At 31.8% G+C, this 17311-nt stretch overlaps 1 protein-coding gene across 2 annotated transcripts in view; it reads left to right on the top strand.

The window, feature by feature from the left end:
• Positions 1–7996: 7996 nt before the first annotated feature.
• Positions 7997–17311, top strand: part of TRIM9_1 (E3 ubiquitin-protein ligase trim9) — a 99152-nt gene continuing 89837 nt past the window's right edge. For both annotated transcript variants that reach the window (XM_051209014.1, XM_051209015.1), the window contains exon 1: positions 7997–9411. In XM_051209014.1, the coding sequence (XP_051074429.1) occupies positions 8194–9411 (1218 nt within the window). In that variant the 5' untranslated portion in view covers positions 7997–8193. The remainder of the gene's footprint in view (positions 9412–17311) is intronic.

Raw genomic sequence — 17311 nt, 5'->3', positions numbered from 1 at the left:
GCTTCAGATCACGACCCAGTTGTGGCCAATTTAAAACTGAAACTAAAGATGAACTGGACAACTGGACAGCTGGACAAACGGCACTACAAAGGTTCAATACAGTCTTCCTACGAGATACTGACAAACTCAATGAATTCAAGATAGCTCTCAACAACCGATTCCTAGCCCTACGGGATCTACTGAAGGAAGAAGAAACTACTATGGAGGACAACTGGAGAGGTATCAAAGAAGCATTAACTTCAACATGTCAAGAGGTTCTGGGCCTAAAGAAACACCATCATAAGGAATGGATCTCTATACAAACACTGGACAAGATCAAAGAAAGGCAGAACAAGACGACAGCAATTAACAACAGCCGAACACGAACAGAGAAAGTCCAAGCACAAGCTGAATACATAGAAATGAACAAGCAAGTGAAGAAAAGCATTAGAGCCGACAAGCAGAAATGCGTGGGAGAACTAGCAATGACGGCGGAAAAAGCTGCTAGAGAAGGAATTATGAAACAGCTTTACGATACAACGAAGAAACTGGCAGGGAAATACAGTAAACCAGAGAGACTGGTGAAAGCCAAAGAAGGCAGGCCAATCACTGAAATTCAACAACAGCGGAACAGATGGGTAGAATACTTCGAGGAGCTCCTGAATAAGCCGACTCCAATGAATCCACCGGACATCGAAGCAGCACACGCAGATCTTCCTATAGATATCAATCCACCAACGACGGAAGAAATCAGAATGGCCATCAGACAAATCAATAGTGGGAAAGCAGCGGGACCCGACAACATACCAGCTGAAGCACTGAAGTCAGAAATCGAAGTAACTACAAACATGCTTCACCTTCTATTCAAGAAGATTCGGGAGGAGGAACAAGTGCCGATGGACTGGAAAGAAGGACACCTCATCAAGATTCCAAAGAAAGGAGATCTAAGCTAATGTGAAAACTACAGAGGCATTACACTACTGTCAATATCAAGGAAGGTCTTCAACAGAGTGTTGCTGAACCGGAAGAAAGACGCAGTAGACGCCCAACTGTGAGATCAACAAGCTGGATTCCGTAAGGATCGGTTGTACACAGATCAAATTGAACAATCGGTTGAGTGGAACTCGTCACTGTACATCAGCTTCTTTGATTGTGAAAAGGCACTTGACGGTGTAGATAGGAGGACGTTATGGAAACTTCTTTGACACTACGGAGTTCCTGAGAAGATTGTCAATATTATTCGGAACTCATACGACGGACAACAGTGCAAGGTCGTGCATGGAGGACAGCTGACAGATGCATTCCAAGTAAGGACCGGAGTCAGAAAAGGCTGTCAACTCTCTCCATTCCTCTTTCTTCTGGTGGTCGACTGGATTATGAAGATCTAGACATCTGAGGGAAAACACGGAATACAATGGACAGCTCAGAACCAATTACACGATCTGGACTTCGCAGATGACCTGGCCCTCCTATCACGTACACACGAACAGATGCAGATGAAGACAGCCAGTGTAGCAGCAGTCTCTGCATTAGTAGGCCTCAACACAAGGGGAAAACCAAGGTCCTCGAATTTAAAACGGAGAACAGCAATCCAATCACTCTTGATGGTGAAACTCTGGAAGATGTAGAATCCTTCGCATACCTGGGAAGCATAATCGATGAAAAGGAGGTTAAGGTGCAGATGTAAGGGCGAGGATTGGCAAAGCAAGGACAGCATTCCTACAATTGAAGAACATATAGAACTCAAAACAACTTTCAACCAATATCAAAGTGAAAATCTTCAATACGAACGTCAAGGCAGTTCTACTGTATGGAGCTGAAACTTGGGGAACTACAACAACCATCATCAAGAAGGTGCAAGCATTTATAAATTGTTGTCTACACAAGATACTCAACATCCACTGGCCGGATACCATCAGCAACAGACTTTTGTGGGAGAGAACAAACCAGCTTCCAGCTGAAGAAGAAATTAGGAAAAGACTACGGAAATGGATAGGACATACACTACGCAAATCGTCAAACTGCATCACGAGACAAGCCCTAACTTGTAATCCTGAAGGGAAGCGGAAAAGAGGAAGGCCAAAGAACACATTACGTCGGATAATAGAAGCAGATATGAAAAGGATGAATAATAACTGGAAGGAGCTGGAACGGATTGCCCAGGATAGGGTTGGATGGCGAATGCTGGTGAGCGGCCTATGCTCCTTCACGAGGAGTAACAGGCGTAAGTAATTGAGTAAGTAAGTTTCTATTTTAACTTCAAACATTGATGAAGAGATGAGATAATTTCTAACATTAAAAATAATCTATTCAGTCAATAATTAGAAATCCAAGAGTTGCTGTCACCCTTTGATTTGTTTAACATCCTTATCGACAAAATTCTTTGATAAATAAAATATTTGATGAAATAAGTCTTTTTCTACAAATTATTCAAGTCCATTAAACTATAACAATCGAGTAATATAACTGTCAGGAAATTGTTTTACTAGATGTGGCGAAAGATCTCTTTTTTTGGCAAAGACAAATTTAATATAGCATGATTTCATAAAGAGATTGATTTAATTTAACGGATTAATGTTAAAATCGTGTGCTTACTTGAAAGACAAACAAACAAATACAAAAATATACAGATATCTAGTTGTTCTTCAAAGGAAATTACTTATGTTACTCAGTGATTATGTTAAAAGGATGAAGAAGAATGGAACATTATTATGTAAACAGATAGTAATTAGCATAAAAGAAAGAATTAGAATAGACAGGGATTCACAAACAAGGGAATTAATAAAAAGAAATATAGACTAAATAATTTTCAGAAATATTTGAATGAATAAAATAATCCACAGAAAAACTAGAATATCTAGAAAACAACTGTATAATGTTTCCATTTTGTTTGTGATTAACACACACGACAGATATATTCATTTTCAACTAAGACAGTGGTATGTAATCTGAAATGTTTTGCATTGCTTTGAATGTAAAGCAGCTTACAATCACTACATAAAATAGATTATTACTTATTGTACATTGTTTAGGATGAAAAATGTAATCTGTTTACTTTTCTCAGATTTTCGTATTAATTTATCAAGTTGAAAACAATTTACATTGATGATCCACAAAAAGAGATCAAAGAACTATGAAGAGTTGTTTCGTACTAGTTTTAGATTCCTCGAGCTCTTATCACACGCGACTCAGGAAGTTTCATGTATAATTATCGGTACCAAAGTATTGATCCACTGAGTTAGAAACTGATTATCCACTCATCAAACATTTGAAAATTTTTAATGGTATAACGCTGGTAACTTATTTTTGATTTGTTTGATTAAGGTTGTTGCTTTTCCTGAAAACATCAGAGGATTTGCTTATATAGCTATCATTGATTAAATAACTGTTAATATTAGGTGAGATGGCTTTGTGGACTTTTTATTATCTCTTGATATAATTAGTCGTGATACTTTATTACTCAAATGAAATTTTAACCAATTTTTCACTTATCGGATTACAGACTGAAACCTATCTGTTTCCAAAACGACTCAAAGATATAGCTTTATAAATGTTATAAACAGTCATCTATAAGGTTGCTCAGCATAATCTGTACAATGTATGGAAAGATAATTGAATGTACCGTAAGTTTCTCTACATAATAAAACAGTTCCTTGAGTATATTTTATTGTTTGACATAATGTTATTTGTTTATTTTATGGATAATTCTGGATGTTAGAAAACCACTCTATTATTTGAGATATTTGTTACTGTTGTCTCTGGCCAAAAGAACCATGAAATCTGTACGTCATTATAAAAAACATAACCCCTATTATTTTGTGTTCATTCAAACAGTGCGTCTGTCACTTTAATTGTGTACTTTTATAAATAGATTTGTTTATTTGTGATGTGATAAAATCATGTGAGTGCATAATTGGAGGTAAACATTTTCGGTCAACTGTTGTTAAATGATCTCCGTTTTTATCAGTTATGTGCAAACTTAAGAAAACTTGGGTTAGAGTAGCACAATTTTTCTTTTTAAATTTCCTATTTCTCCACTTGACTTGAATACAAAAAAAGTAAACAATCTGATTACCTCAAGCTTTTCCAACCTTCTTATGAACTGTACATGCTCATGAAGTTGAGTGGATAACTGATACTTTAGTTTTTAAAACCGCCTTAGCCTGTGAGGGATGTAGGATACTGAACTACAATAAGTCATGCAATTAGAAAAGTTACATTCTAAGATGGATAAAATGGTTTCCAGAAAGAAAGAGAATGTAAACAAGTGAACGATCGATAAAAAATCCTGATCTAATTCAGCTTTTTTAATGTGAAGCTTATCAACAGAATGTTTATAAAAGCGATAGAAATAAATATTAAAATCTACCTTGAAAGATTACTGGTATCACAATTTTATATCACGAGCTAACAACAGCTTGAGAAACATTGATAAAAATGTAGTAGCTGGACAGCTTAAAGGATTAGGTTGTGTTTTTATAATTAATAATCTATCAGGCCATCAGGACTCAGTCACTGAGTGGATAATGAGATGGCCTTGGAAGCAAACGATATTGGGTTCAAGTTCCGGAGTGAACATCAAGTCCAGGATGCAGGTACGTCCGGCTGAAGAGTCCCAAATAAGAAGGAACGCGCATCCTGGAATCCAATGCTAGCAACTACCCATCTTTGCTTATATTAATAAACTTTGTTTATTACTTGAATGTATGAGAACAGCGTTATATAACAAATTAACTGACATTTGGCATGTTATCTATTGAATTCCTATGCAATCGATTACTTGGATAATATTTGTCGCAATATCTATGCTATGAGGTGTTTTATGAATTTTTTAAACATACATCATAGTTTAGTCCCAAATTAAAATTAAACAAGTCAGGTAATGAATGTCAATTGACAACAGATCATCATAAAACCGGTATAGTAACTGAAGCAATAATATTGTTTGAATAATAATGATGTGAATAAATGAAACCATTAAAAAAATTTTTTCTCTGCCTTCATTGTTCCGAAATCTAGACGTTAAAGTATTTTGGTAGGCAAACCATAGATTTATGCATATATATATAACACAATGTATGTGCTAGCATTAGTTGTTCTTTCAACTAACTTATGCTTGTTGCCCTTTCCCCGTGGAGAAGCATAGGTCGCCTATCAGCTTTTCCCATCCAACTCTGTTCTGAGAAATTCTTTCCAGTTGTCTTCAGTTGCTATCCATCCTTTTCGTGTCTTCTTCCAGTTCTCAGCACAGTTTGTTCATTGACCTTCCTCTTTTCCGTTTCTCTTCAAAATTCCAAGTAAGCGCTTCACCCTTGATGCAGTATGATGATTTCTGTGATGTATGTGTTATCTACTTCCATCGTCTTTTCTTAATTCCCCCCTTCATCTGGATATTGGTTTGTTCTCTCCCACAGTAGGCTGTTACTGATGGTATTTGGTCAAAGGATATTAAATATCTTGCTTAGATAACTAGAGAAAATGTTTTATAAGTTCAATTTTACATTTTCCTAGGCATAAAACATATGATTATGCCAAATAAGACTAGAATTATGTGATTTTTTCCTAAAAACGTTTCCTAAGTAAAAGTAAATGTTAATTTAATTTTTTCTTCTTCATTTTAATAATGTGAATCTTTTCTTTTTCACTTTCATTAACTTTGTTCTACACCTTTATACAATTCATCTACAAAATTTTATGGAAAAAAGAACATCAATGACAATTAAAGAGAAAAAAAGTTACACAAAGACAGATTCCAATTCCTTGGGGATAATTTTCAGACGTTCATTCAATGAATAATGTAACTTTTTCTTTTAAAAGTAAAATAATCACACAAAAAAGTCATGCTTTCATCTGTTCAGAAAGGAAAAAGAAAACTATGTCTTAACTTTACTGTCAGCAACAATTATGAATTGAATATTATAGTTTGGTTGTATATAAAAAAATTAGTAATTGATTCTTCATTTTCTAAGCTATTCGTACACAGTACTGATGTTTGAAAGATAAATTATTAAACTATTTGTGTATCTAATTCATAGTAAATATATTTCAAATGTAGCGGACATGTTTTGATGATGATGATGAAAGGTAGTAAAGATTTTAAAATGTTTATTTAATTTAATTGTAGACTTGTAAAAACTGGATCTAGTTGAATTTTAATTCACTGACATACATTGATTAGATTAAAGCTGCCTGTGTATTTCAATTGTTAGTTATTATTTATTTGACTAAAGATTTACGTTTATAGAACTATGATAGTTATTGAAATATTGTTTACTTATACCCGTTACCATCCTCTCTCGTGTAGAAGCAAAGGTCCATTAAACTCTGTCCTGAAAACTCCTTCCCAGTTGTTATTCATTCTATTTGTGTTTGGTTCCAATTCTCAACACAGTTTATTCTTTGAACTTCCTCTTTTCTATTTCCCTTTAGGATTCCAAGTGGTCGTGTGCCTCTTGGTGCGGTTTGATGATTTTCTCAGTGTATACTCTATCCACTTTCTCGAAATATAATATATCATAAATTCCGTTTCAAACTTTCATAGTAAATTTAACTGGTTAGTGTCAGTTGTGTTCATACATATATTATGTATTTGAGACATTCCTAACTGTTGTATAATTTTATATGTGAATGATTCAATGTTGATTGAAATATTGTCTGAGTTACAGAAAATCTTTCCAGTTGGCGAGAAAAAAATACATCACAAATCTAGATTAACAGATTTCTGTAATCGATGGAATGTATCAAAGAAGTTAACCTAGAGTCAATACAAAACATATGTATACTTAAAAGTTTTGAAAAAATCCATTGAATTTAACTGTGACGAAGCTTATACAAGATAAGAAAGATTAAATTAAAATAATATGTTATTAAATTTAGTGAATATATTTTTATTGATTTCAACCACAACAATATCCACTGTTGATCTATATCAAATGTAATTAAGGATTCTCAGGTTCTTCATTAATTATAGCAGCATTTATTCTTGAAAAACGATACCATGAGTCATCATCTTTCAGTTAACCACAAAATAAGTATTAATATCAGAAGGGGTTTCTGTAGATATTATAGTAATTTCAATAGTTGAGATCATGAGCCAATTGAAGCTAGACCACCATGGAAAACCTGGAAGCACTCGACGACTGTTTCGTCCTATTTTGGGACTCCTCAGCGGTAATAAGTATTGACAATTCCATGAATTTCATCCCATTTGAAATTAAAACCAGCTTTCAATGAATATTAATTTTAGCAAAGTTAGATTTTTAAAAAAATCGCTTTGTGACATAAGAGAATAAGCAATTAAATTAACTTCATTTTATTGATTATTTGAATATTCTTTTCGTTGTTTAGGACTGGAATTGATCAGTCTCTTGTTTGCATATGTGCATCCTGCACGGATTGTTTCAACACTGTTATTGAGTCATAAGAATCGTTAAGAAGAGATGAATAGCTAAGTGGATAATTCGATGGCGTTCGTGACGAACGGTAATAGGATAAAGTCATAGAGTAGATCTCGGGACAGTCATTTGACGAGTCCCAAATAGGACGAAACGCGCGTCCTGGATTCCACTGATGGCTACAACCCATCTTTGCATAAAATTCGAATCACTATTATACTATTGATTTAGCCTAGTTATTGTAGCTATATGCCGTGTTTTACTTCAGAGTTGACAAAATTGTTATTTTATGCTATTATAACTAGTTTATATGATTGTAGTTATTACTTTGATTGTTTCAACTGACTATACTAGCCTGTTCAATCTTCAATTAGGTCAATGAGGAGAAATAAAATACAACTAATAGAAAGTCATCATATCTTCTATTTAACCAATCAGGTTACATCTTTCTGATTCTGTTTTTTTTTGTTTTACCTCAGAATTCTCTTACATGTCTATATTTGTTATCCCTTACCTATAATTTTATGTGCTTTGCCAAATAGGCAGCTTTTAAGATAAAATAGATAAATATACATTAAAATAGTACATTAACTTATTGGGGGCTATTTTTGAACTATTATTATTATTATTAATATTCATATCATTAGTTGTAACGTTATATAGAAATTAACGGATATCGTTTATAATCTTGCAAGGATTTATAACGAAATATATGGATAATTTATGTATGCACAACTCCTTATGGAAATCTTATTGCTAACATTACCATAAATATTGTTACAAGAACTATTTTCAATAATTATCTGTGAAGTAATCTTCTATGAAGCCTATGCTGGGTTCTTCTGCTTCAAGCCTCATGAATGCATCGAGTAGTGGAAGCACTGGTAGTGCACAAGCCTCAGCTGGTCAACACACTATAGCAGCTACACTTACAGCTGTGCATAAAATGGATTCCGAATTACGTTGCCCATCTTGCAGGCGATTTTTCCAATGTCCTTTATTGTTACCATGTGGACATTCCCTGTGCAATTTATGCGCAGCTGGAGCTCTACTCCCCGCTAGCGAACCAAGCATAGCGGCATCGATTGCAGCAGCGCTGCACTTATCAACAGCTGAGACATTTAGTCCTGCTAGCGGTCCTCCTCAATCCTCATCCTCGTCTTCATCGACAACAGGAAGTAGTATAGGTTGTCCCAGTACTTCTAACTCACAAGGAAACACACAAATTATGGGTTGTACTTCCAACATACCTTCAGATTCTGATCAAATGAGTGTTGTTAGCGAGACGGATTCTGGTGTAATTGTTAGCAGTCGACCAGGTAGTTATGTGGGAAGACTACCCGTTATAATATGTTCATCAACTTCAGGTTTAGGTCCGAGTCAAACCTACAGTATCTCTTCATCTTCAATAAGTCAAGTTTCAAGTGGCTTAATATGTCCCATATGTAACCACGTCGTTGGTCTTTTTGATGATAAGGGACTAAGTCATCTCCCGAGAAATCGTGCTCTTGAACGGATAATATCTAAATTTGTAGGCCCTGATCAATCACCTCATTCACTAAAATTGAGTGCAGACTTGGAACCATTTTTATTAAACAATAACACAGACCCAATTAATAGACCAGGTGGACCACTTTGCCAGTTATGTGAAGAACCTAATATCCCAACGGAAAATCCATTATCTTCAGAAACCAATAAAACTGAAGTGAATGAACAAAATTGTTTAGCAACATTTTGGTGTGAACAATGTGAAATATTTTATTGTACACGATGTCGTGAAAAATGTCATCCAGCTCGTGGACCATTAAATCGTCATGCATTACATTCAGCAACTGAAGGTGTAAAAATAATTAGACAAAAACAACGTAATCAACCTACACCATGTATGTCACACTTAAATATAATACCAAATCTGTATTGTGTTAATTGTCATATACCGGTGTGTAATGAATGCATAAGTAATGATAATTCACAAACATTTGAAACACATTCAAAACATGAAATACTTCCATTGATTGGAGTCTGTAAATCACGGAAAGTAAGTGTGATAATATTAGTAAATCAGTTGTACTACGTAACAGTTGGATATTTTATGAACATAGTATTTTCAAATTTAGTTTTTTGAATTTTAAGCGTATTTTTATCAGTGGCTATGAGTGTTGAGTTTGGTGAACCTCTTTTACTTTAAAGTAGTTTAATATATTTTGAATTATAATGGAAAAAAATGACAAATTATGCCAGTTTGAAAGTTTTAAACGTATAGCTAAGCAATTATTTAAATTTTAAAACAGACAACACGATTGGCTAAGCAGATGTTTTATATGATCAAGAAGTAATATTCTTCCGGAAATAACAGCAGCAATGAGCACTGTATAGTAATTTTTCCCAGTCCACGACTCATCAGAAGCATACAACCATAAAAGACAATACTATTGGCATCCAAATTTTGCGGTAACCATAAAGAAATATAGGTGTTGAAGCAGAAATACAACAAAAGTCAACGAACTAGCTAAATTTTAAAAGTCAAATCATTTGATTCTGAGTAAGTAGTTTAAAAGTATCATATTCACTAACAGACCTATATGTTACAGATTTAATCTTATGCTGGGTAGTCAAAATCTGATGACCCGTTGTTTCAACTTTATTTGACCTGTCCTAAAACTTATTTCACATTCATTCAGTGGTAACTACAATAGATTCATAAAAAATGAATATGATCTTGTTTTTCATTATAGAGGTTACCATCTAGTGATTCTTTTTTAAAAAATTTTTTTAACGTAATTACAACTTTAGTAAATATTTAAACAATATACTACTTATTTGAATAAACATTATTTTATACAAAAAAAAGATAACCTAACTCAAAATTAGTCTCAATAAAAAAAAGTGACAAAATTTCGACAAAATTTTATGTTCTATTTTCATCGATTTTCTCTTCTGATGATTCCACGATTTCTATTATATTGACTAACAAAACTTATGATTTTAAAAGTGAATGATAATAATTCGTTTTTTTTCATTTACAAAATCACTATTTAATTAATGAATTACTTACTTTCGCCTGTTACCTTGGATGGAGGAGCATAGGCCACCTACCAGCATTTTGTAACTAACCTTATCCTGAACAATCCTTTCCGGTTCTTTCCAGTTGTTAATCATCCTATTCATATCTGCTTTCAATTCTCGAAGTAGTGTGTTCTTTGACCTCCTTTTTCGTTTCTCCTCACGATTCCAAGTTAATAATTGATTCGTAATGTAGTTTGACGATTTCTGTGATGTACGTCTTATCCATTTCAACCGTCTTTTCTTCATTTCCTCTTTATCTGAAAGTTGGTTTGTCCCCTCCAAAAAAAATTAATATCATGATACATAATGAATATATTCTACAATTTACTTAAAAATTCATTTATCTGAATTTTCTTTGTCCTAATGTTATCATTATAAGTTATAAAAGAACCTGAAGACTACTTATATAATTCCATATGAATAACTTAAAATCAATCGTTTCTTTTGCATTTTCCAACCAAAATATTAAAACTTTACAATTTTAATAAAAGGAAAGGTCAATAAAATATAACTATCCATTAAGTATAATCTGATATTTCTCTAACTAATATATATCAGTTCATCTTAAGAGCGATATCAGTCATTATTATCATCAAGATTCATGATAAATATGTCTTAGTTTTCGGATCGATTTCTGAAGAAATGAAATAATTGATTAAAAATTAACTTACTTTTTTTTCTTTCAACTTTCTAATTTTTTTCTGTTACTATTCACTTTTATAAAAATCAGACAAATGAATTACTAGACATAGATTAAATGTTCTTTTCACCTTGGACGACTGTTATCCTCTATTCATTTTTAAATGTTTATTAGGAAAAGTATTTTAGTGCATTTATTCTAGATCTGCATTTTTTTTTCGTGATTGTTAAAATCTGACACTTTCTAATCATCTAAAGTTTGCTCTGAATCGATTCAGCATCTTATTACTGGTCAAGGAAATAAGAATAAATATGGGAAAATTTATATATGATAGTTTTAGATTTAATTTAAACAATAAAGTGAAGTTATTCATCTGAATCATTGGATTCCGATTTAGTAATCTAACGTTACCATTGTCTATAGTGATTCATTAATGTCCTGACTTTTATCTAGTGTAAGGTTGTGTGTTTGTGTGTGTATGAATTCCTGTAAGGTTCCAAACTTGTGCAAAACATCTGTTTAATTTTTATTCTTCATCGATGAATCTTCCATTAGTGTCAATTTATGGTGTAAACAAATATAAAAGTAACCAACCCGAAATCAAACATCATAATTAGTCACATATAACAAATGTACAGTATTGATATTTCTATAAAACAATGAGATGGAATTGATCTGAAAAGTGTGATGTATTCAAACAGTCTGGTCAGACATATATTTGTCAAGGCATTTTATATGAAAATTAATAAGGGTCAGCTAAATGAAGAAGATTATCGCATTACACCAGGTCATAAAATGGCATGAGGATTACCAGGGTAAATTCAAGGTTAGGACAAATTGATTTTGCACAATTACATCATGTTTTTCAGATCAACTCCGTCATCTCAGTGATATTTCTCATTTGTAGATTTGTGAATCATTCAATACACTGAAATTCATTGTTGCTTTATATGTATACAATATTTTGCTATATATATCGATGTTTGCTTAATAAAATGCTATCTATTATCAATCTAATAATGGATAATTCATAGAAATATTCCTTTAATTACATTACATTCATTAAAACAACTATACAAATGGAGATACGTTAATCAGCAGATTGATTTTCTTACTCATAACTTTTAGTAAATAATTTTAGATTTAAAGGTACCACCCAAACATTCGATTAGAATTCATATTATTGAGAGCGTTTCTGAACAATTACCTTCTTAATAAATACTATTAAAACAAAATAATTTTTATGTTAATATACTGACAAAATCAGTTTAGGGAAGTGACCTTAATGGAAAAAAAGGTTTTAATGGAGTTAATGCTTCTGTTAAAAAAACAATCTATATCAGTTACTATTTTATACCAACTATTGATTTTCTTTTACATAAGAATTCCCCCCCCCAAAAAAAATGACACAGTCTATGAATGTTTAAAAAAAGAGGGGGAGGGGAAGCACATCCTGAAAAAAATGTCATAACGTTTCCATAGTTCTTTATTATACAATTTTTTAAATAAATTAAAAATGAATTTTGAGTTCAATTTTTTTCGTTTTATCCTAAAGTTACCATAGTTTATCCTTATTATATTTTTAAGTCCTTATTTCGCACTAGAAGAAAAATTAGATTACGTCAGTGACTATTAGTTTCTAATATTCATGAATATCAATATTTCACTAAATTGTGTGATATTTTCTTCTGTCGGATAATGATTATCACTTGAAGTAATAATTATCTTTATTACCAAGTTTTGTATATTCGAAAAAACAACTGATGAATATTGTTTCTAATAATAATAATAATAATAATAATAATCTTCTAGATTGATTTTTACATAATATAAACGTTTATCACATCTTTTTTTAATACACAACATAATAGAGAATAGCTGAATTTCTTTTTAACGAACTATCGAAATATTTCTATAATATACTTAGTCATAAACTAAGACTTTTTCCTATTTTTACTTTATACAATGTTTCATTGGAAGAAAAAAAACAAACAAACAAACCACAACAATATGCAGAACTGATAAAGTATGTATTCCGCTTTTTATTTTATGTAATGTTGATGTATTTCAAGTATCAAGGGACATGAATTCATACTGATCGTTTTAATTCTATTATGAAATCATATTTTATGTGATTTTAGTATAGACAATGATTTATGTATATTTGCCGACTAGTATATACATATATAACTTCAACCATTGATTTATTAAAACACATCAAACTATTCAACACTATTATTAAACTGTATGAAATTAATTTTATTTCAGTCAAAGCTTATTTACTTATATATATTCCAAGTTTATTTATGTATTTTCATTGACTAAGCAAGAAGAAACTGGCTTTTATATGATTTATTATGTAATACATAAATTACAGAGAATTTTATTAGATATTAATATCTTTTTTTTATTAGATTTATTGGACATTACTTCAAATAATGTATATGCTCAGTTGGACACGAACAGCATTATGAATATTTTAGTTTTAGTCGCTTTTATTAAATTGTTAACTGATGAAATCGTATTAAATTCACTTGATATTGTTTACTTGAATCTTCCCATTGATGTTTGAGACTGAAATTGTTGGCATATGTGCCATTGGGTCACAAGCTTTATAAGTAAAGATAGATAGTGGCTAGCAGTGGACGAAACGTGTATCCTGGACTCCACTCTGGGACTCGAACCCAGTACCGTTTGCTTCAAATGCCATCGCGTTATTCGATTAGCCACTGAGTCCTGATAGTCACCTGCTTGTGCAATGGGGTGAAGTTTTAAATTCATTTGGTGTTGTTTATTTGTAACTTCTCATTGTTATTTAGGATTGCATCTGATCAGTTTCTTGTTTGCATATGTGCATCCTGTGCGGACTGCCTTAATATTACCTTAGGTCACAATTTTATGAGCAAAGATAATGCGATCGGGTTTGAAGCGAATGTTATTGGATTCGAATCCCAGAGTGAACATCAACTCAAGGATGCAGAAATATCCAACTAACGAGTTCAAAATAGTGCGGAACCCTCGTCCTGGATTCCGCTGCTAGCTACTATCCATCTTTGCTCTTAAAGCTTTTGACTTAAGGTAATATCAAGGCAGTTCACACAAGATGCATATATGCAAACAAGTGACTGATCTGTTGCATTCCCAAATAACAAGGGGAAGATGAAATCGAGTAAACAAACTTGGCTCATATTATTAACTTTTTACTATGACTATTTCATAGTTTATTGGAATAATTTTTTTCTTTATTTGTGGTAAAGAGAAAGAAATATTCAGAATCAATGACTTATTGATTTATTGATGATTCTTTTCTATTTTTCATTCTCAACTACTTTTCTCAAGTATAATTAAGGATATTTTAATTTTTTTAAATATGAAGAAGGAAAGCGATACTTCCTTATTAAATTGAGCGTTTATTTAAGATAGGAAATTCGAAGTCATTCTTTTCGGTAATTTCTTTGACCTAGTTCTTAAATTGTTTAGATAACATTTTTATTTAACATGAGTTATCAGTTGAAATAAAGATTATGTATTATTAGTATTATTGGGACAAGGAGATTTATAATCTTCATTTGTACTGCAATAGGATAATAGAAGATTAAATAGACGATCAGACTAACATTTTATCTACTTTATTAGGATTTTTGTTAGTTCTTTTAGGTAATTCATTAAAATGACTAGAGAGTGGTTTCAGGTTGCTAGGATCGTGCTATTTAGAACTAGCCTACTAAATTCTAATAGAACATATTCGCACGTTTCATTCAGATGGATCCGTTAATAATCTATATCTGTGGTATTCATTCTTAGATTATAGACATAACGTGAATCGATTATTAATTGCGAATTTTTGTCATATTCCTCATAAAAACATTTCATAGCATACATGTAATGATTTGCTTTATTAAGGTAACTTTATCGCATTATCACTTAAGGAACCACATTTTGCATCGATTTCGACTTGTGTTTCTCATATTTAATTCCTGTTCCGTTAGAATTTTATTTAGACAAACGTATTTAATTTACTTTATATATAGGTTTATTGATATCCTAGTTATTAATTACCAAGCGAAACACATGTTATCAGCAATCAAGTTTTTAACGGATATTGAACTTAGAAGCTTATTCACACATATATGATTGTTATAAGAATATCGTAATTTTTGTCTACATTTTAGTATCTTTCTTTCCAAATGCGTTCGATGAATTTCTTTCATGTTTTTAATTTATAAAAACTGAGCACATATTTTTAATTTAAGTCACAAGGAATATGGTATAGCTGGAATTCAGTTCACGTTAACAAATTATTTTAAGATTATAAATTCCTGTTATATAAGTGAACATCTCCCTTACTACATTAGGTAACACTTTTTGTCGGTTGAGGCATCTGAGAAAATAGTAGTGAGTTTTAACTTACTTGTTTACGCCTGTTACCCCTCGTAAAGGAGAGTAGGCTACCTACCAGCATTCTCTATCGGACTCCGTCCTGAACAATCCTTTCCAGTTATTTACAATTCCTATTCATTCTTTTTATATCTGCTTCTGATTCCTGAATCATTGTGTATTTTGTTCTTCCTTTTTTCCGTTTCTCTTCGGGATTCGAAGTCAGCGCTTGCTTCTTGATGCAGTTTGATGATTTACTCAATGTGTCTCGTAAAAAACTACCTCGCAAAAAAAAACACAAAACAGTAACCTATAAATACCGGTCAAACTGTTATACTTTAAGAAATATGAAATAATAAAATATAATGTCAGTCAGGTTTGATTTATAGGATCCGAAATTTCAGTATTAGTTTGCACATTATACTTAGTTCAGATTTACTAGTAAACAATTTCAATGTACTTATGTGTCATGTTCTTATCGGGTTAGTTTGTAAGTCATTTTACTTTTAGTCTTGTAATTGATGAGGTTCTGGATAATTTTTTAAACATCTCATTATCTTGTGATTATTCATAAAGGTTAGACATAGTAATTAGTATTGACTCATGTAATCTCTATCTGGAACAGCTCTGCGTTGTTAGTTTTTTACTTTTTGCTAAATAATTAAAACATTCTGTTACAATTAATCTCTAGAAAGGTTATTATTTGAAGATGAATATACTGGTTATTGCCATCAAATGAATTAGGAGAGATTCTTTTCTAGTTAAGTTATTTGAAATTGTAAAACTTAATGAAAGTTCAACTAACCAACCTGATAAATCAAGAAGAAAAAATGTTTATAATTATTTACTTGATAGATGGTAATGATTACTTAATTAATATAAGATAATTATATGTTTTTGGTACAATATATATTTCTCAGCACAAAGTATTTCAACAAGTTTTCGTTTCTTACTTTTTGGTTAATCTTAACGATAAATATTAAGTGACCACCATTTAGATGTTAACAGTCCAGTAAATTGACATCAAAATAATGTACATTCTTCACGCTGCATATTGCAAGCAACCACGATATCTCTGATTGCTCCTTTGATAACTTGTAAAACGAAAGGTTGTACATTTTTCAGAAACGCACCTGAATAGGTTATGCGATTAATAGACATAATGATGTATCAAAACAAATAAAAATAGATAACTTTTTTGAAATATCTAAATGACAGGAGCAGATAGCCGAGATGTTCTAGCAGGCCGCCAATAACATCTCGGTGTATAAAGCATTCAAATCTTTCATTACTTTTTTTATCTCAAAAATGTTTTAGGTAAATGGACAATTTTTTTTGTTTTAAATTTGATCATCTTTTTAAAATTTATGCAAACTCTATTCTGCAAGCGTTTGAAATTGTATATTGATTAACTAATATTATTGTTACATATTTTAGTTTAATTGAGCATGTAAAGTTGTAACAAATTTAAAAAGTCAATGGAACAATTGAACCAATGATGGACCAATAATACTAATATGAATAATATTAGAAATATATATTCTTTTAAATCATTAAGTTTAAACTTGGATTAAACGCTTATTTATTATGAACATATTAATGGATTATGCTATTCAATAAATGACGGTAGTGATATTCACACTAAAGAACTAACCAAAATGTTTCCAATGTTTAAAGTCAGTGGTATAGTGGTTAAGTGTTTGCACTCGAGACCGAAGGTCCTGGGTTTGAATTCTGTGTGGAAGGTCGTGGATGCTCACTATTGAGGAGTACCATGCTAGAACGAAACGGCCTTCTAGTACTTCCAGGTTTTCGATTGTGGTATGATATTGATCAATTCATGATCTTAATCAAA

The sequence above is a fragment of the Schistosoma haematobium genome, chromosome 1 (assembly GCF_000699445.3).
Source record: "Schistosoma haematobium chromosome 1, whole genome shotgun sequence".
Classification (NCBI taxonomy): domain Eukaryota; kingdom Metazoa; phylum Platyhelminthes; class Trematoda; order Strigeidida; family Schistosomatidae; genus Schistosoma; species Schistosoma haematobium.
The sequence above is the reverse complement of the archived record's forward strand: the minus strand, read 5'-3'. Positions and strand labels throughout refer to the sequence as shown.